Source organism: Rhinolophus sinicus, linkage group LG01, assembly GCF_036562045.2.
Source record: "Rhinolophus sinicus isolate RSC01 linkage group LG01, ASM3656204v1, whole genome shotgun sequence".
Lineage (NCBI taxonomy): Eukaryota > Metazoa > Chordata > Mammalia > Chiroptera > Rhinolophidae > Rhinolophus > Rhinolophus sinicus.
Window position 1 is genome coordinate 23019195 of NC_133751.1, and position 22233 is coordinate 23041427.

General features: G+C 33.8%; 1 protein-coding gene and 1 long non-coding RNA gene across 35 annotated transcripts in view; one reads left to right on the forward strand and one right to left on the reverse strand.

The window, feature by feature from the left end:
• Window positions 1–5286, reverse strand: LOC141570363 (uncharacterized). Its single transcript, XR_012494373.1, has 3 exons — window positions 5164–5286; window positions 2369–2557; window positions 1–120 (listed from the first exon to the last, which is right to left on the reverse strand). It is a non-coding gene; the product is annotated as an uncharacterized LOC141570363 (long non-coding RNA).
• Window positions 5287–5567: 281 nt separating this feature from the next.
• The window catches only part of LOC141566975 (arylacetamide deacetylase-like), a 29950-nt gene continuing 13284 nt past the window's right edge, over window positions 5568–22233 (forward strand). For 3 of the 34 annotated variants that reach the window (XM_074326693.1, XM_074326687.1, XM_074326689.1), the window contains exons 1-5: window positions 5568–6213; window positions 14194–14294; window positions 16236–16433; window positions 16598–16667; window positions 17743–17914. In XM_074326693.1, the coding sequence (XP_074182794.1) occupies window positions 16355–16433; window positions 16598–16667; window positions 17743–17914 (321 nt within the window). In that variant the 5' untranslated portion in view covers window positions 5568–6213; window positions 14194–14294; window positions 16236–16354. Of the gene's footprint in view, window positions 6214–14193; window positions 14295–16235; window positions 16434–16597; window positions 16668–17742; window positions 17915–20290; window positions 20354–21154; window positions 21292–22233 lie in introns of all 34 variants that reach the window. The other 31 variants (XM_074326696.1, XM_074326690.1, XR_012494349.1 and 28 more) reach the window with 25 other exon arrangements.

Here is a 22233-nt window from a genome sequence, read left to right on the forward strand (position 1 = left end):
GCCTCTCCTTGGTCCATGCTTCCATTCTTCGGTTTCACGAGACATGATCCCAGCACTCACAGAAATTTCCTACATCATATCCACAATGATACTTCAAGTTCATGAGAAGATTTCTGAATCCTTGGAAAGAAAGATAGGTATTAATTGAAATGCTGAGATGAATTCAGTGAGAGTCATATACTTTCAAATCAACCATATTCTAAGCATGTGAGAAAAGCCTTAATTTGCTATTGGAAACATTTAAACCTTAACCCTTAATTGGGTAACAGAAAATAACATCTTAGATTTCAGTGATTATTTAAATTCCAAATGCACTTCCATGAACATTTTGGAAATTTGCCACACCAATAAAGTCATGCACATCTCCTGCCTGGGTGAAAGTTTGTTTGAATATGGTTGAAATTGAATACCAAAAAAATAAATAAATAAAAATAAAGTCAAGACTTTGCTTCACCAACATGTTTTTATATCAGTAGTTTTACAGTGTGATGTGGGGTGCTCTGATGTGTCATTATTTTTATTCTCTTTTTCTTGTTCTCCAGTACATAGATACATGTAAGGGAAAATGTCTTTTTCCTAGTGAGCAACATTCTTGCCTCACATACTTGCCCTATGTACCATGCTTCTCTATACTCTGTATTTGCTCATAGGTTGGCAGGAAGATTTTTCCCATCTTGAAAGCGTGCCTTGCTTGAATCTTGCATTATTTGTAAAAGGGAGAGTGTCAGCCAAGTGAATGATGGGGGGAAAAATCAACAAAACGTTTTCATATTCATCAAAAAGCTGCATTCCTTTAATTCATAGAATTTCACTTAGAATATATTATTCCTTTTCTCTATTTTTTCAGTAAACTAGTAATCCATCAGCCATCAAGGAACAGGAGATTTTGATTCTCTTTGGTTATTAGGCCTTCATTCGACTACACTTTCTGCACTGTAAAATTCTTGGCTTTTTCTATGTTGCTGCCCAATTTATAGGAGCATTTCCTAGGGTTCATGCCTTAAATTGCTGCACTCCGTATTTCAATACATCAGTTTAGGTAGCACCAAGTGGTAAAATTTTTTAATGGGGGATGGGTGGAGTCAGATACATCTGGACGTGAATTTGCATTATGCTCTTTTTTCAACTGTGATGTTAATAATATGTACCGTGATAATAGCAATTACAACATTGCCATTTATTGAGGACCAGCTAGATGCCAAGGGCTATACTTTGTTCTTTGTACTCATTAGTAGTTTAATTCAAACAACAATATTAGATATGAATTAACGTGTGCCAACTAATGGTTGTTGGTGCCAGTTCAATGCCAATAGGAATCCCCAGTTTGGGATGTAGTAAAGAGAGGATTTTTTTTCAGTGTAAACAGCCCATCTGTGATACAGCATGGCTGTGAGAATAGCATGACTATGGAACAGCTCAGTAGAGTTCAGCTCAATTATGAAGCAGCATGCTCTGGACCATGGTGGCCCTGGGGCACACAGGCCATGGGGCCAGTCCCCTCTTCAGCAAGACAGCTCTGCTCTGGTTTGCTCCACCTGCTCAGGTCTGGTCCAGTCCATTCCACTCTGCCTTGTGCCCGTCTGCTTCGCTCTACTCTGCGAATTCTCTTCAGTGTTTCAGTTCCAGCTGTGTGAACACAATATTCTATCTTTGGTAGAAAGTATAATCTCTGAGCCACAGGGTAGCTGACTTATGTAGACGGAAGTCCCCATCCCCAGTCTCTGATTGGTCTGTCCTCACCTAAATGAGGACTCCAAATCCTCCCAGTTTGGTTGGTCCAAAAAGACACTTTCCTGATTGGTCAGAGTGGAGCCACTGTGATTGGCTGATGAAGATATGATGTGGATATAGTTGCACAGCTCCTATTGGACACGGAAAACCTCAGTCATATTGGTTGAAATACTATTCCAGGAACTCCTTTATAAGGACTGACTCAGGTGGCAGGATCACAGTGCAGGCAAGGCAGTTCAATGTGAGAGGCAGAAGGCTCACTGCAGCCTTCTCCCTGAAGTATGGTTTGCATGAGAGGTCTCTGTGTAGAAATGACCACTAGGCTCTGTTTTTTTGTTTTGTTTTGTTTTTGTTTTGTTGTTGTTGTTTTTTATTTTAGCTACCAGCAGCTCTTCTTGGTAGGTATCTTCTTTCTCCGGGTCCACACACGCCTTTATTATAAATGAAATTACTGTATCAAGAATAACTCTTAGAAACTTCCCTTTGATCTTACTGCTGGTAGTGATTGTGTAAGTTTCAATTACATCATCTTTAAAATTGTAAGCATAACATACAGTTATCATATTTTTTAAACAATAAGTACCTTTATTACATAGGCTATGATTGGACATAAGAGGGCTTATTTAGCTTTCTATACCTTGATCTTGCTGATAACTCCAGCTTCTTGATAATTAACACATGACAAACTTTTGAGTATATTGGCATTGAAATGGTCTCAAAGTGATGAATGCAAGAGTACACCCTGCTAGAATTCCAGCTGAAGTCTACTGATCTTAGCAGTCTTTCTTCATATTGCTTCTGAATCCCTTTTTTCCTTCTTGGGATTCTGTAAATGAAACATAGCAATTGGTTAGATAGAATTCACGAGGGCGTCTAACTCAGACAGAGAAACTCATTGAAAAGACAACCTGCTCAAAATTGTAATATTTTGAAAAAATATACACACATAGATTCATGATTGAGGAAAATACTGAAAAAATATTCCCTTGTGGTATAAACTTTGGAGGAGAAATAGAAGATGCTACATAAAAATAGCAGCAGTAAATCAGGACCTTTATCCTTTCTCTCTCTTGTTAAATAAAACTTTCACAAGCAGGAGAGAAGGGTACCAAGAATGTTTGTCTTTCGGGCACCAGTGAAAACATATTGCAACTGTCATAAAAGAACAAAAACCAGCAACAACAAAAACCTTCTATGCTGTGGGGAGAAGCAGCATTTAAAATGAGAAAGTTAGTTAATAAAATATTTTTTCAGCTGTGTTGAAATATGATTGACAAATAATATCATTGTGTGACATTTAAAGTATACAACATGATGGTATGACACATGTATACATTGTGAAAGAATTCCCTCCATCGAGTTAACTAACACCTTCATCATCCCACATACTTACCTGTGTGTGTGTGTGTGTGTGTGTGTGTGTGTGTGTGTGTGTGTGGTGACAACATTTAAGTTTTGTTCTAGTAACAAATTTCAGTTGCACAAAACAGTATTATCGACTCTAGTCACCATGTTGCACATTAGGTCCTCAGACCTAATTCATCTTAAAACTTGAAGTGTTTACCCTTTTACCAACGTGACCTTATTTTCTCCAACTACTGGAAACCTCTTTTCTGCTCTCTGTTTCTATGAGTTTGACTTTTTTTCTTCTTAAATAGGTGCCACACATAAGTGAGACTGAGCAGTACCTGTCTTTTCCTGTCTCCCTTATTTCACTCGGCATAATGTCCTCCAGGTTCATCCATCTTGTTGCTAATGACAGGATTTCCTTCTGTTTTAAAGACTGCATATATATATATATATATATATATATATATCATAGGTGACCAAAAATGTGCATAAGTGGACACTTTGGTCAACGTTGTTCAAACAGTAGTTCACTGTAATCAGAAGTGTCTGGACGCTGATAGTAACCACTTGGAGCACCTCTTGTAGCTGCAGAAGTCAAATGTGACGTGTATTCATCTTTTGTTATCGGTATATATTGAGTATCACAATTTTAATACAGTTCTCCTTTCTTAAAATATGTATACATTTTTTTGGCATCCTTTGTATGTATCTCACATTTTTTGATCCATTCATTTGGCGACAGACACTTAGGTTGTGTTCATACCTTGGCAACTGTGAATAATGCTGCAATAAATATGGAAGTACAGATATCTTGACATTGGTCTTGGTAATGATTCTTTGGATTTGACACCAAGAGCAATAATAAACAAATGGGACTACATCAAACTAAAAAGTTTCTTCACAGCAAAGAAAACCATCAACAAAATGAAATGGCAACTTATGAAATGGAAGAAAATATTTGAAAACCACATATCCAGCATAGGGTTAGTATCCAAAATATATAAGGAACTCATATAATTCAATAGCATAAATACAAATAACCCTATTTAAAAACAAGCAAAGGATTTGAACATACATTTTTCCAAAGAAGACTTGCAAATGGCCAACAAGTACATGAGAAGGGTTCAACATCACTAATCATCAATGTAAATCGAAACCACAATAAGATATTACCTGACACCTGTTAGGATGACTATTACCCAAAAGATAAGAGACAACAAATGCTCTGAGTATGTGGAGAAAAGGGAACCCAGTGATGCTGTTGACAGGAATGTAAACTGTTAAAGCCACTCTGGAAAACAGTAAGGAGCTTCCTCAAAACAGTTTTTAAAAATATATTAATGAAGTTTAATTTTCACATATCTATTTTTATTTGAGAAAGATTTGCTTTCTAATGAGGATTATAGCCCACAAGCTCTATATTATATTTATTACTGTGACTTATTATTAGTCTTTCATCTTCTTTAAATTATAGTGTATCTTTAAAAAGAAACTGTGATGCACAAAGCAAAATAAATGAGAGAAAGAATAGAGAGAAATGTAATAGGTGATGTTCAAACATTTTCTCCTGCAACTTAAGTTGCCATTTATTTCTGTCAGTTCCTTCTCCCTACTGTCAAATAATAAAACAAAGACTATATATTTCTTTATGTCTATCATCTATCTATCCATCCATCCATCCATCCATCCATCCATCCATCCATCCATCCATCTATCTAGTGCTGAGTTAATTACCAGGCAGAGTACACACACCAGAAAAGAAATTCAGTCATTTCCTGAGAAGGAAAAGAAGACATTTTAAGTACTCAAAAGTGAAGGGGCATGGTCCAAATTGGCTGTGGTAATAAAGAATTCAAAACTAGCTCTCCATGTAGTAAACATGAGTCCATACGTCTATACATAATAGGTAAAAACAAGTCCCATTGATCATTATTCCAGAAAGAATCCCAGTTGGATTCAGGTCAGTTTCTTAAGGTTCATGATTCTGTAAGAGCATTAGTGTCAAGAGAGTTGTAGTAAAATAAAATATTAAGTTTTGATTCTCTTCTGGGCAGTCCTGCTATAAGTTGAAATTGTTCCTACCTTCCATGCAGGAATTCTCTTGACAACACAGAAAATGTTGGATACACAAATTATATTCCTTGCTTTCCTAGAAAGCAGAGCAGGGACAAAAATAAAAAAAATAAAATAAATATTGCATTAAAGTCAGTAGAATTAGCTTAAGGACACACTTAGGACATCTTCATTTCTGATATGATTCTGTAGAGTTATTTAACAACTTATTCAAGGTGATATATTAACCAAGGTAGAAACTGAAACAGAAAAACGTTACATATTAAGCTGAGAAATGCACTTTAAAATATTGGACTTACAAAGTCTACTTCAGTGCCTTTTATTTTACAAGGTCCTTTATCTTTCTCCAGTTTACCAAATAATAGATATTTCTAAGACTTGATTCAAAGTTACCTTTGCAACAAAGTTTTTCCATTATTCACACCAAACTACTCCAATCACTACATAGCACTTAAGATATTCAGTTTGCATATGATGATTTGGCTTTTATTAAAGATATAATAAACATAAAGATATATTTTTAAAAAATATTTCAAAACCTGTATTTGAATCCCTTTGCTTTCTTCTCTTCTCGGGGGAATGTGGTTCTACTACATTTTTCAGAATCTTTGAGAATTAATATACTCTTCTCCAAGTTGGTGTTCCACAAATATTTGTCCAGTGACTCTCTGAAGATAAATAATGAGACATATTTGACAGAACTTGCCAAATGAGAACATTCTCTTTTACAAAGTGAACATTAGAACTTGAGCTTTTGTCAGCAACACTACTTGTTGATACCCGCCACATGAGAAAGTACTGTGCTGAGGAAACTCTGTGGCTGGGAAGTTAGATAATAGTTCTGAGTAGGGCTTGCCCACATCTGCTTGTATTTGCAGGCACTGAAGTAAAGTATAATACTGTCTTGTGGAAGAAACAGAAGGGTTACAATATGGGAACAAAACCCTTTTACTTTCTGATATTGGGAATCCTCCTAGCATATTATATTTATACACCACTCCCAGATAATGTTGAAGAATAATGGAAAATAATGCTCTTTTGAAAACGGCATCATATTTGGTAAGTGAAAATATTTACTAACTAATAGAGGCACATTTTCTAGAATTCTAGTTTAAGTGTTTTGTTTTGTTTTCCAAGTTTTATGTTCCCTTGGCTTACTATTACAAATTCTGCATACTTCTTTATTGTATCTCTGAATGATGTCAAAACGGACCACTAAAAAGATGACCAAGGCGGCATTCAGGTTATATCTCTAAAATGATTCATTCCAATATTAGTAAAGTAAAAAAAAAAAGTGACAATTTTTTGTTGTACTTTTTCCTACTTTTGTGTGATTTAAAATTTCATACAAAATTTAGAAGTCATGTCTGAGCTACTCTGTAGTTAACTATGACTTTTAGCATTAATTGGATTTGGAGTGTATACTATACACATGCAAATAGGTTTTCTTGAAAACACACTATAGATTGGCTGACTGAAAAATGCCTAATAAAAGTTCCATCCTGGGGAGTCTTTATACAAGTATACAAATAATCATGAATACAAGTAATAAAGACATATTCTTATCCTCCTTCCATTTTTATATAAAAACATAACTGAAAGTATTTATTCTATTGTAGTCTTTACGTGTTTCACTTAATTCCATATCCTGTAGATATTGCCACATCTTCACATATAAATCTTCTTCACTCCGTTACATACTGCATAGGATTCATTAAGTGTATAAACCATAGTTTATTTAATCGGGCTATTGAGGTGGAAACTTTTGTTCTTTTAAACAATAAAATGATAATGCATCAATAACATTTGTAGTTTTATCTATGATAAATCCATGAAGTGGAATTATAGAGTCAACTGTAATTTTGCTAATTATTGAAAAATCACCCTAGACAGTGGACTCCTGCCAATAAGACATGAGAAAATCTGTGTCCTGTGAGCTTCTCATTGAAGCGTGTTGTTAGTTTCTGGATTTGGTTTTTCTAAAATAAGTGATAAACTGTATCATAGTCCAATTTTATTTTGTGCTTCTCTTATGATTTAATAAGTTTGAGAATCTTTTATGTTTAAGAGCCATTGGTATTTCTTTCTTTGAACTATCTGAAAGGTCCTTTATCCCAATTTTTAATTGGGTTTTTATTCGATTTTTTCTATACTAAGAAAATTACACCTTTGTGAAAGGAACTGCAAAATTTGTTCCCAGTTTGTCTTTTACCTTTAATACAATAAACTGGCCATGATGAAGTATTTTTACTATTCTTTATTTTTTTAATTATAATGTGTCACTATTTAAATTATATCTCCTAGACCTTGATAAATAGTTAGAAAGGTTATGGGAAAATTCACCCTACTCTCTTCCAATATTTTCATGGTTTCCTTTATGCATTTAAATTTTTCTTCTAATTGGAGTTTATTTTAATAAATAAGGAGAACTACAGATTTAACTTTACTTTTTCCAGTTTGCTAGCCCAGTACCACTTCTTTGAAAATTCCTAGTGATTTGAGATCAATATAAATGATTCATGCAAGTCAGGCCTCTAAGAAGAAGCCACAGGGAAATGCCTCCTAAATTGTCTATCAAAATATATTGGCTCAAGATAGGCCCAGTTAGCAGTAGTACCATACTCTCAGAAAAAAGGGTGGTGAGGCATTCAATAGAAAGGGGCCACATCAGGTGGCCAAAATGCACAGCAGGTAGCCAAAAATGACAACAAAAAACAAATGACAATCTGGAGCAGCACACTGGGAAAAAAAAAAAAAAAAACAAACTAGAAAATTGTCATAGAAGCCTACCATGAGCCCAAATTTGGAATTGTTTTTTTATTTTTTTATTTTTTTTCACATTTAAAGATTCACTTGCATTTAAAAGCATGTTTATCCACCCAGGGAATGTCTGTGACTTCTAAACTTTCAACTGTGACAAAGGTTCCAAAATTGTTCAGGGAAAAACTATTGGAATTTAAATAGTAACTAAAATCTAGGTTTTGTGTAATCCTAATAGATACTAATGATTAATTATGTTTCTAGTAGCAAATCAAGGCTCTTCTGAAGAGTTTAGGAAAATATTTTAGTTTGGATTTATATGATTCTTGCCAAATTCATCTCAGCTTCTCAGCAAATGTCTCATTCTTTCCAAGAATCTTGGAATCTGCTTACAAACTTGGAATATCAAGTTTTGGTATCTCTGATATTATGGGCACTGAATAATTTAACCTGAATAGAGAGGTTACAAATTTTACGTACCCCATCTAGGTAAAATAGCCTGACCAAATAAAGTGTAATTCATGAAATGTACTGTTATTGGATACTGGAGAACAAAGAGGCCACCTAATAAACCTACCTTTATTGCTATAGAAAAACACTAAACCTGCTAAATCAGGACTATACCTGCTGTAAATCAATGTAGCCATTCAAAGTTCAGACAATTTATGGACCTCACGCCCCAGCGTTTATCACTGGCAGGATGACCAGTTGCATGAAGAAAGAAAACAAGAGAGGTTACAGACTTGGAAGGGGACAATTTGTCTGCTGACTTCATGCCGGGACACTAGAGCTATTCCTCAGGGAGCTCTTAGACTCTGCCTAAGAGGCTCAGAAAACAGAAAGTTTCTCTTCTGCAGTTAGGCTTTCAACCTGAGTCATACGAGGTCTGATAATTAAGTTCCTGAACTTGCCCCCTGTGTGCTTACATTGGCAGCACTGTATGAACAGCTCAGTAAGGTTTCATAACCTTGGTATATCAGTGTCTCACACCTGTGTTCATATCGACTTGTGGCGGTGTCTTCCTGAGTGGCGTTTATTATTGCTGTTGCGTGTTTTGTGTGCCCTCATGAGAATGTCTGGACTTGAATTATTTTAATAGAACAAGGAACAGATGTTAAATTTCTTGTTAAACTTGGCAAGAGTAGAACTGAAATCAGGGACTTGTTAGTCCAAGTTTATGGGGATAATGCCATGAAGAAAACAGCAGTGTACAAATGGATTAAATGTTTTTCTGAGGGGAGAGAACGTGTCACTGATGAAGAGAGGTCAGGGCGGCCAGTAACGAGCAGAACTGATGAACACATTGCAAAAATTTGTCAAATTGTGCGTCAAAGTCATCAGCTCACTGTGAGAAGCATAACAGACTAAGTAAATATTGATCGATAAACAGTTAGGAAAATCTTAACTGAAAATCTTGGCATGAGAAAAGTGTGTGCAAAAATGGTCCCGAAGGAGCTCTTGCATCACGACAATGCACCAGCTCACAGGGCACTGTCTGTGAGGGAGTTTTTAACCAGCAAACAAATAACTGTATTGTAACACCCTCCCCACTCACCTGATCTGGACCCCAAAGACTTCTTTCTTTACCTAAAGCTAAAGGAAATATTGAAAGGAAGACATTTTGATGACATTCAGGACGTCAAGTGTAATGCGATGACAGCTCTGATGGCCATTTCAGAAAAAGAGTTCCAAAATTGCTTTGAAGGGTGGACTAGGCACTGGTGTCAGTGCATAGCTTCCCAAGGGGAGTACTTCAAAGGTAACCATAGTGATATTCAGCAATGAGGTATGTAGTACTTTTACTAGGATGAGTTCACAAACTTAATTGTCAGACCTCGTACTGTTACTACTGTTTGCCAAGTGTGAAAAGGCTTGCACAAGGCTAAGAAAATATCATATATCTTTATCTTTGTAAAATTGTCATCTTTGCTGTCGTTTTTTACAGGTGCACTGGTATTTATGACATAGTCCAGCATGTATACTCCGTATGGACACATCATGATAGTCTGTCCCCTGATCTTTGCACCTATATCATCCAAGATGGGCATATCAAAGTGCATATCACAGCTGGCTACATAAATTGTGGAGCCCAGTGCAAAACAGAAATATGAGACCCCTTGCTCAAAAGGCAAGGGGAAGAGTGCAGTTGAAGATATTAAAACATCAAACCTTTTTCTTTAAGAACATTTTATTACTTAAGAAATATAATTAGGGATATTAGGGGTAGTGAGTAACAACATAAAGTTACAAATTGAAAAATTATATGTTGATGTAATTTTATATAATACAATGAAGAAGAATGATGTATTAATGTAATGTTACAATTGATCTTAAGATTTTTATGACTTGCTTTTCTGTAAATTCATTCATTAGGTCATCAAAATCTATACTTTTAGCAACTTCATTGTCAGTTCACATAATTGAAAGTGAGATCAGTTGCTCTTGGCAAATGCAAGATTGTAATTAGTTTTCAGTAATCTTTAATTTTGAGAAGCGTCATTCTGCCAATGAAACTGTTGGAAGAGTATTTTATAGATGGTGACAACACTGAGACACATTTCTGATCAATTATTTCAAAATATAAATTTCAGTGCATCTACAAATGATCCTTGTATGGATGAAATGATTCTTTTGCATGAAGTTAAATATTTTTCTAAAAATTACATAATAAATTATTATTCTTCTTCATTGTATTATATAAAATTACATCACCATACAATTTTGCAATTTGTAACTTTATGCTGTTATTCACTACTACTAACACCCCTATTATTTTTCATAAGTAATAAAATGTTCTTAAAGAAAAAAGCTTTATGTTTTCATATCTTTAACTGCACTTTTTCTAAAACATTTAACCCTTCATACAAATCAGTCTCATATATGTCTGAATTTAATTTTAAATAAACATTTATACAATGGAATTTTAATGTTTCCTCTGACATTACCAATAACTTGCAGAAGTTGTATAAGAAACTGAAAGTGGCTTCATGGTTTGCATACAATTCATTTTTAAAAATGTATTTTTTTATTATTCATTTTTCAAATACAGTTGACATTCACTATTATTTTATATTAGTTTCAGGTGTACAGCATAGTGATTAGACACTTATATGATTTACAAAGTTACCCCCCCATAAGTCTAGTACCCACCTGGCACCATACATAGTTACTCCAATATTACCGACTATATTCCCTATGCTGTACTTTACGTCCCCATGACGATTTTGTAACTACCAATTTGTACTTTTTAATCCCTTCATCTTTTTCACTCAGCCCTCCAAACCCTCCCATCTGGCAACAATCAGTTTTGTGTCAGTGAGTCTGTTTCTGTTTTGTTTGTTTGTTTATTTTGTTCTTTAGATTCCACATATAAGTGAGATCATATGGTATTTGTCTTTCTCTGTCTGACTTATTTCACTTAGCATAATACCCTCTTCAATTAAAAAGAAAAAATAATTTTAAAATGTCTTTCTCATTAATAATTGGTTCAACCACAGCTTTATATGAACATAGTGGTATTTTCTAACAAATACAGCAATCTTTAAATTTATTTTTTATTTCAAAGTCTATGGTTGTGCATATGGATTTTTAATGTTGCAAGTTTTCAAAACACAGATTAATTTACTTGAAGAATTCTAATAACTTACTTATATTATCCTTTGTTACAATGTCTCTGTGTATACTTTTAGTTGGTAATAATTTGCTGACAGTTTAACTGGTTGAATACCCACAGTTCTTAGGAAATTTAATATTTGTGGCATCTGAGGATGAATGGAGCAAGCCCGTTTCCCATGACAATTCCTATGCTGTGCCCTAGCAGAGCCTCTCCTTTCACCCAAGTCCCAGCTCCAACGCCAGCCAACTTCTCTGGGCCTCACTGCCCTGGACTGCCCTATTTGTACATTTGCACACATGCTGGGCCAATTGCTCTGCGCACACACTGACTGACATTCACTGTGCCTACAGGCCTAAGCACCTAAAGTGATGTTCTTTCATTTATTTCTGATATTGGTAAATTCTATCTTCTCTCTTTTATTTTTTTTCCTGAGTAATCTAATTAGAGATTGATCAATTTTATAGTTTCTTTTCAAAGAATCAATGTTCCGTTTTGTTTATCCATGTTCCATTTTATTGATTTTCTTTAGTTTTTCTTTCCTCCATGCTTTGGGTTTAATTTGTTCTTCTATTTCTAAATTGTTAATGGAGGAAGCTTAGATCACTTACCTTAGACCTTTCTTCTCTTCCCGTATATGCATTTAAAGCTATAAATTTTCCTCCAACTAATACTTTATCCTCACTCAACAACTTTCGAGATGCTATGCTTTCATTATTATTTGGTTCAAAATATTTTTTTTTTCAGTTTCCCTCGTGATCTCTCTTCCTAAATAAATGAGTTATTTAGAAGTATGATGTTGAACTTCCAAATATTTGGGGATTTCCCATAAATCATTATGATACTGATTTTCATTGTAATTATGCTACGAACAGAGAACATACTCTATATGATTTCAATCCTTTTTAACTTGAGATTTTTTCCCAAATAATCTGTTGGGTTGATAGTGTTTTTCAAATTTTCTATATTCTTACTGTTTTTTTCTGTTTACTTTCTCTATCAATTAATGAGATAGGAATGTACAACTATAACTAACAATTTTGGATATTTCTATTTCTCCTTTTGGTTTTTTCAGTTCTTGCTTTCTGTATTATGAAGTTCTGTTACAGTATGCATACACATTTAGGATTGTTATGTCTTATTGGAGAAGTAACTTTTTGTCATTATGAAATGTCTGTAGTTTTTTTCCTGTTTATATGTATTTTTTCAGATGCTTATATGGATATATTTCTCTTCCTTAACATCATTGTGTTAAGATTTCTATTTTACCATCAGTTTAATAAAATATGTAGAAACGAGGAAAGGTTAAAACAGTGCTTATTCCACTGGCTTGTCTCATATCCATTCCTTTTGAATTATGTACTTGAAAAAAGGAGTATTTTTGTTCCTTGGGGTCTCAATCATTCTAGGCTTTTCATGAAACAACTGAAATCTTGAAGTCATGAAGACTTCTGTCCAATTTGTCTATTGAATTATTCGAGTGACTAAATATGACTACTGGAGTCATATTTCTTACTTATATGAGTTTGTATATATGCTACATACTAATATTTTCTTATTTAAATGTACTACAAATATCATTATCCATATTGTGGCTTGTCATTTCAATGATTTTATAAGACATTTTGATTAGTGGAGTTGTAACAAGTATACTGACTCTAAATTCTTAATATCAACCAAACTGAATTGATCAATATTTCTATCAGAGTTTCAATTTTTCCTTTATTTTTTTAGTGTGTCAGTATGTTTTATTAAATTCCTCTTAGGGATTCTTTCCTCTGATTCATTCTCTTGGACTCTGGAAATACAGGAATAACAAATGACCTGTACTTCTCTATCACCACATCTTTATTTTTCTCCAGGCTAAGCTCTGAAATCTGCCTGAAAGGCCTTCTGTTCAGGTGGTCTTCCAAACTCTATTTTCCCTCCCAGTCTCAGTTCAACAACAATTTAAAAGCCCTTATCCTTCCTCAACATCTTTACAACTATCCCAAATAATTTTTCCCTTATTTATAGAAGGGCATCATTTTTTTTTTAATTTTATTAAATTTATTGGGGTGACAATTGTTAGTAAAATTACATAGATTTCAGGTGTACAATTCTGTATTACATCATCTATAAATCCCATTGTGTGTTCATCACCCAGAGTCAGTTCTCCTTCCATCACCATATATTCGATCTCCCTTACCCTCATCTCCCACCCCCCACCCCCCACCCTCCTTACCCTCCGTCAACCACCAAACCATTGTCTGTGTCTATGAGTTTCTGTTTCTCATTTGTATAAACCAAAAGCAACAAAAGAACAAGACAAACAAATGAGAAGGGCATCATTTTATAACTTACATTTTTCAGTTGGCGCTAATTTTTTTGAGGATGAGGAGTTTGCCTGCTTCTGCTGGGTATTAACAAGTAGTTAGCACAGAATAATATATTCTGTAATAATATTCCTGTTGGGTGAATGAATAAACAAGGATTAGTCTCACTTATGGCACTTCATCATATGGTAAAACAATATCTGGATTTCTATATCTTCTGGTGCTATCATAGGTGATTTTTCTGAGAGAATGTAATTAAGACTCTTCAGGTTATATCAAATATTAATGTGCACTTCTTTGTTCAAAACATTTTTGACAGTTAAAGTGTGTGTGTGTGTGTGTTTCTTTTAGCCCAATTTGCTGAAATGTTAGGACTACACCACTACATGGAATCCATGATGTTTTTTATAAGCTTCGAAGACGTTCCATCAACATCAAATGGAAATGTAACTGTGAGTGACACAACATTTAACAATATTCCTGTTCATATACATGTGCCAGAACGAAGGCCAGAATCGTTAAGAAGGGTCTTGTTTTATATTCATGGTGGTGGTTGGTATATGGGTAGCAATGGTAAGTCTGATACGATAGGAGATTCATTTCATAGCATATAATGGACTATTCTTTTATTATGATTAACAAATATCATTTTCCTGCTTCTGAAATTCATTTCCTTAAAGCAACATGGATTAATGAAGTTTTTGAAATAGTCTAAGTAAAAGTTTATTAACATTTGGAATTTAAAAATTTGTGTTACAAAATTTATGAGTTTCTGACCCGACCCACTAACAGAATTTACAAAAATTACAGGATTAAGATTAAGCTACTTAGCAAATATAAAAGTCTCTTCACATTTTGAACTATCTTATTTTTCCTTCAAGACTCAAATAATTCTTTACCAAGTATGTTTCCCTAACAACCCCAGACAGAGCTAGAAAAAAATTTCATTTACTGAAATTAAATGTTAAGGTATAATCTGCTTTCTTCAAATTGCCGCCTGCTAATAGTATAGAACTGAATAGTGGGTTGTGTTTCTTCATTTTCATTTTTTCCCCCTCCAACAATATTACTGTCCTTTTCCCAGATCAAAATGTGCTCCAAAAAAAACGACCATTTTTATGTTGAAATAAAATATTTAGTACCGTTTTTTTCAGCTGAGGTATCACAATAGACAGGATGATTGATTAAAAGTAGAAAGATTCTGTTCAAGGTTCCAAGTCCAGACTACTGGAGTGTGGTGTGCAAGCATGTTACTTTGCTCTGCTGGATCTATGCCCTTGGTGACACAGGCAGCCAGAGGAAGTGTAAACACTCCTTCTAAGTTTGGGGCCCAGAGCACAGTTCCCAGTTGCCTGGATCTAAGGGGGATTCTGATTGCCAGTGTTCTAGGTGGGGTGAAAGACAGTGCTGAGATGAAACTATTTTAAAATGACGAAGGAAGAGGTGACTTGGTCATTCCAAGTGACTAAGAATCTTCACAGATATAAGCGAAGCCAAGAAAGAAGAGAACTTCAAGAAAGACAATGGAGTTAGCAGTATCAAATGATGGAGGAATCCCTAAATATTAAAAGAATGGCTCATGGACTTGGACATTTTTATTAATTGTATGAGGGCAGAAATTATAGAATGGTAGGATGTTAACTCAGTTATGGTGGGTGAATAGTAAAAGAAATGACAAAGAAATTAAAGAAGGGATTATAGTCTTTCAAGAAGCCTCACTGAGGAGGAAAAATGAGAAATAAAGAGTCAGACAAAGAGAAAACATGGCTTTGAAAGAGAGTATTTTATTTTTTATACTTCAGTATGTGAGGCACAAATATGTATGCAAGTTAAATAATAAAAAAACAAACCTGTAAATAGCAGTCTGCTGAAGAATAGGGATGATGACTGGGGCAGCATAGATGCAATGTTAGGACCTGGAATGAGATCCCAGGGGAAAGGATTGCCAACATACAGAAGATGGAAGACATCTTGCTAAGAGAGGGAAGAAGAAGAACCTTCAGTGCAGAGACTGTATATTGGCAGTGGGAATACAGCAAGTAACTGAGAGAGTGCTGCTCCTCAATGATACCGACGAATAAGAGTAATCATCAGCTGCTCTTGATGAAGCTGTATTTCCAATTTTTTTTTTTACCAGTTTGTCTTTCAAATGGCCCCACTGCTCAAAATGTTGCTCTTCAAACAATTTTGCTAAAGCTGTCTCTGTGTGAGTGCCAAACCCCAACACACATACACACACCTAAATTTTTTTTTTAAATTGTTCCCAGAACCCCCAGGCAGATTAATGAGGGATCTTTCCTATATCTCACTATTACTCTCCACTCACCTCTATTAAGCCAGCTATTTTTTTGTGTTTCTCTTTTTGACTTATATTGCTGCCCCTACCCCCATAGATGTAACCTCCTTAACGTCAGAGAACGTTTCTTCACATTTGCGTTCGGGGTCCTCTACCTACATACCAATCATATAGTAGGCAGCTAAACCAAGCTAGTGTGGAATAGACTATTTGGAAATGTGGCAAATGAAAAGAAAAGATGATCAAGGGCGAACGAAAGGACCACTGAGAAGAATAACTCACATTCTATTGAGATGTAAGTATGTGTATTGATTAACATGAGCCTTGTGTTAGATTTTTTTCTTTATACGTATAGTATTTCAAGATAAATAGATGAACTATAATGTCATCACCATAAACTTTATTCTTAACAGTATCATTTTCAATTCCTATTAATATTTCAATATTTTTTTATTTGAGCTCTTAAAGATTATGACTCACTGTCAAGGTGGACGGCAGACAGACTTGAGGCAGTCATCACATCAACCAAGTAAGAGCTGTGTTGGTTTGATTTTAGGCCAGATGCCTCACATACCAATATTTATTCAACTATATTGAGTGTTTTATTATATAAACATTAATATATCGCTGAAACACCAAGTATGAACAGAGAAAACTAATGTCAGAGGCTGTCCAGTCCAGCGTCAGGGAGAAAAGGCATATACACATAGGTCAAGAAGGAACAGAGGCAGGAAAGTCAAGAAATGTTCAAGTGAAATTAATCTGTAATATCACACAGACTTAACTGCCTCTGGACTTTCCCCCCTATTAATTAGCAGATTATTAGGGATGAGGGTTTTGAAGACAGAGGACTGGGATAAAATGTAGCTTCTGCAAATTGATAATTGTGTGACATTTTAAAGATATTTAACTTCGATAATAATAATCTGTACATTTAAGTATTGATATGAGGATTAAATATTAGAACACATTTATAGTGCCTGTGATGGTACCTAAAACTTAGTAATCCATTGATGAAATAAATATGACACAAATTAACCATGAAAGTTAAGATACAACATACCTCAAACTATATTCTAAAAGTCATTTTAGGAAGAGTAGAAAAAGATTTGAATTTTCTGTAGAACACACTCTCTGTGAGAGTTACATAAACTTAAACCTAAGATAAATTGGAATTTATGAACTAACATAGTAATAGTCACATGTAAAATAGAAATGTTTTGATAAGGTTGAAAAAGTAATTCTGAGATACAAATATGCAATAATAATAATTGATTACTAAAAAGATGAAGCAATTATCAAAAAAAGTCATTCTGAAAGAATTTTTATCAGGGAAAATATAGCAGCTAAGCAGTATTTCCTTAAAATTAAACCAGATTTTGCATTCAAAATTTTAATCTTGTTTATAAAAATGACAATGTTTAGTAATCACTAGTCATATTTCATGATTAAGAAAAGCATGAGTTTCAATTAATAGAATGTATCAAAATACCATGTTCGTTAAAACAAAATTTTACTTTTGATTTTGTATTGGGATTACATTCCTTGGTTTGGTACATGAGTAAATATTAATGATTAAGGAAACATTGTTTTTATATCTACAGCTATAGACTAGCCCCAAAGTATCACTTTCCAGTTCAATTTAAAGACGTATACACTGCATTAAAATGGTTTTTGCACCCCAAAGTTCTTGAAAGCTGTGGTGTAGACCCTGGGAGAGTTGGTATTTCTGGAGACAGTGCTGGAGGGAATTTAGGTGCAGCAGTGACTCAGCAGGTAAAATGCTCAGCATTTTCATTTATTATGTTTTCTTTCATCTTATATTTAATAATATTTATTCATATATTTAAATTACAAATAAAATGTTTCAATAATTTTTATTTTATTTATTCAGAGAATGTTGAGAAGAATAATTTCATGCTTTAATGTTTCTTTTTTACATTTAAATGTTGATACAATTTCCTATATATTGTACTGGGCTTTTGAATAAGGGAAAATCAATAAATGGTAGCAATAATCATAATCAGAATATTGTATATATTCTGAGTATATTCAAAATATACATTCAGAATGTTATATAATATAATATGTGAATGTTTGTTTGCCAGCATCAAACATAGGTCACCCCTGGGAGAATGCAACATGGTCCTAGGTTTCAAGCCATTCCTAAAAACATATATATATTTTTTTTTTTTCTTTTTTTTTTTTTTTTTGGACAATCAGTAGACAGTTGAAGGTAGCCAGGTACATAGAGAAATGAGAACAAGGTAACAGGAACACCTAGATTCAAATGTTGTTGTAACTACGAAAAATGTTTTAATAGGATGTATCTAATATAAATAAAACATATTTTGTAACTTGAAAATATATGTTCATGGAAGGAGGAACTATAAAAAAGTCACTTGAGAGATATGAAAAATACACATATACAACTTCAAAAACATGAAAACTTTAAACATAAAAATTAAATGTTGAATGTAGGATTTTTTTAAGGTTTTATATTTTTAGGGCATTTTTAGGTTCACAGCAAAATTGAGAGGAGGTAAGATATTTCAAATATATACTCTGCCCTGCATGTACACAGCCTCCCACATTATCAACATACCCCCCCAGAGCGTTCCATTTGTTACAATTTATTAACTTAAATTGACACATCATAACCACCAAAGACCATAGTGTATGTTAGGTTCACTCTTGTTGTTATAATTTAGGTGTTTGTTAGTATATTGACTTCAGTGCAAATAGAAAATTAAAAGACAGATCAGAAAAATTGTCCATAATATTGTACAGAGAGATTGAAAGATAGAAAAAACAAAATAGAGAGAATAGACACCAAGAAAATGGTTAGAAAGACTAAAATGAGTATATTCTTCAAGTGTGAAGACAAAATGAGGACATTTTTTGACAACATAATTCAAGAGAATTCACAACCCAGCATACTGATGATACTTTGGATATTAGAGAAGATATTTCAAACAGGACATTAATCCCAGATGGAAGATAAAAGAGGCAGGAAGAAATAAAGTGCAGGAAAAAAGTGGTAAATATATTGATAAATCAAAATGAACACTGATAGTATAAAACAATAATTACGTCCTGTGAGGTTTAAAATTACAAAAGAAATTCATATATACATTAACAACAGCTACTACATCAAGGACTAATAAAAGTATTAAAGTGTTCTAAGAACTTTCTATTGTCCAAGAAGACAATAAAGATATAACTCATGCATTGATAAATTAATGAATTTTACTTTAATCCAAAATTTAAACAATTATATATTAAAGGTATCCGTGAATCTCTTAATTCTTTGATGAGAGAATAGTTGACAGACTTTCTGAAATATTAGGAACTCAATAATTTGAAAAAAGTCTTTCAAAAGTCTTTCATTGAATCCATCCATGATTGGTGTTTGTCACTTATTCATTCTCTTCTTCCTTCAAAGGACATGATGCTACAACAGAAAAACTTAGCATATAAATCCAGTGCCAATGTTAATCAGAGTTTAGCATTCTGAAAACACTTGCTGAACTGAGTCAGCATATTATTATGTGTGATACTTTCACATAAATAGGCACAATCATTGCCAAATAAATGAATGAATATGGATTAGACAAGAACAGAGGTCCAGAGGCACAATTCATATAACTGTTCTTGTGTATATTTTGTTCCATTTGTTCTTGAGTGTTTCATTCTTGAAGCTGTTGCAAATTGTAATACTTATTTTTTGTAATTTTCATTTTTTGAATGTTCATCTCTAAAATATATTATAGAAGTATAATTTGTTTTACGTATTGATGTTGTATCCTGAGACCTTGCTTAATTCACTTATTAGTTCTAATAGCTCTATAGTGGATGATTTATAATTTTCTACATAGAGAATCATGTCATCTGTAAATAAAAAAGAGTTTTTATAATTCCTCTTTAATCTGCACGCATTTTACTTCTCTTTCTTGCCTGTAGGACCTCCAGTATAAATTGGGGGTAAAATAAAAGTGGTGATATCCTTTATTTTAAATGGATATCTTTTGTTTTTTTCAATGTTAGTGGAAAGTATTCAGTTTTTAACAGTTTGATCTAGTTAGGTCTAGTTATTTTATAGAGGCTCTTTACCAAACTGTATAAATGCTTTTCTATCTCTACTTTGCATAGTGACTTCCAGACAAGGAGAATGATTGTTGAATTTTGTCTGATGTGGTTGCTACATATATTGAGGTAACCATATACTTCCCCCCCCATTATTCTGTTTATCTGGTTGATTAATCATAAAAAGTTAATCAGATTTTGCACTCCCGAGATAAACTCCACAATGTCATGCAATACTTTGCATATATTATTTTTCTAGAATAGTAATTTGCTAATATTTTGTTCAGATTTTTATCTAAGTCCATGAGGAACATTGATCTGTATTTCCCTTTTCTTGTTATGCCCCTTCTGGTTTAGTATCATGGTAAAGCTGGTCTCTTAACATGAGTGAGAATGCTATTTTGTGAGAAAGTTTGTGTAGGATTAGTAGCATTTCTTTCTTATCAAAACCATCTGGGAGTACAGTTTTCTCTGTGAAAGATTTTTAATTATAAATTTAATTTCTGTAATAGGTGGAGGGCTATAACACTTGTAACTTTTTAAATTCCAGTTTCAGTACTTCATGTCTTTAAAAAAGATGATCTACTTACATAGTAATAGACCATTTCTAAAATAGCTCCCACCTCCCACTATTCACACAAGTGTGTAATCTCCTTTCTTTATGTAAACTGGGCTTAGTATTTTCTCTTTTAGGTATAGAATACAGGAAAAGTGAGGGGACGTCACTTCCAAAATTAGGTTATAAAAAATTGTGAGTTCTTTCCTCTCTCTCTCTCTCTCTCTCTCTCTCTCTCTCTCTCTCTCTTCCTTTCTCTCTCCCTCACTCCCTCCCTCTGCTCACTCTAATGAATCAAGCTGTCATGTTGTAAACTGCCCTATGGAGAGACCTCCAGGGTAAGTCTCTGAGGGCAGACTTCTTTCAACAATCAGTAGGAATCTAAGGCTTTTGAAAGTGGATCCTTCTCCAGTTGAAGTTGTTGATGTGCCCGACACCAAGATTATTTTGTGAAACACTCTCAAACACAGGACCCAGCTAAGCTGTGCTGAATTTCTGATGCACAAAAACCGTAAGATAATAAATGTTCTTTTAACTCACAGATGTTCGAGGTCATTTGCTACAAAGTAATAAGATATCTAATAACGCTTCATCTAAGCTGTCAGGTTGACTGGAATAGGCTATCTCAAAAGCTTTAATAACAATTTTGACTTAACTAAAATATGGAGAATTTTAGATAAACCAATGCTTGTTGTCTTCTTTTTTTAAGCATTAAGGAGCAAATTTTTCTATTACCTAATGGCCATCTTAGGAAACCCAAAATACACCTTGATAATTTTATTATTCTGAATTTAGAAACTGTATTTGGGAAATATACAATCAAGAATAGTTAGTTGTTAGAATTAGTAGATGCAATATAGTCATGGGGATATGAAATACACAGCGGGGAATATAATCAGCAATGTTGTAAAGATCATGTAAGGTGTCAGATGGGCACTGGACTTTTTAAGTGGATCACTTCATACACTGTGTAGATACCTGACCAATGCACTGTACAACTGTAGCTGAAGTAGAATTACATTGTATGTCAACTACAAGAATATGTAGCATAAGGAAAATAGTAAATGTTATTGTAATAGTTATAGAAGATGTTAGAGGGGTAGGCGTTTGGGGGAGAGGGTTATCATTTTGCGAGGGGTGTAAATGTCTAACTATTATGTTGCTTTGAAAACCTGAAACTAATAATAATAATAATAATAAAGGGCATAAAAAGTAAAGAATAGTTGTTAGAGGAGACAAGGTATTAATTAGAAGTTTCCAAAGACAAACATTTAAAGTAAACAATAAATGAATGTAGCAATAAACAATGATGGTTATAAGCAACTTAACTTATTTTTTAAAGTAAGACTTTTCAAAAATTATTTAAGTGTATGTGAGGAAACACAAAGAGTTACACAGAACAGGCAGGATTTGTAGTTGTGGGAAGGGTGAGCGGATGTGCTGACAGGGCGGC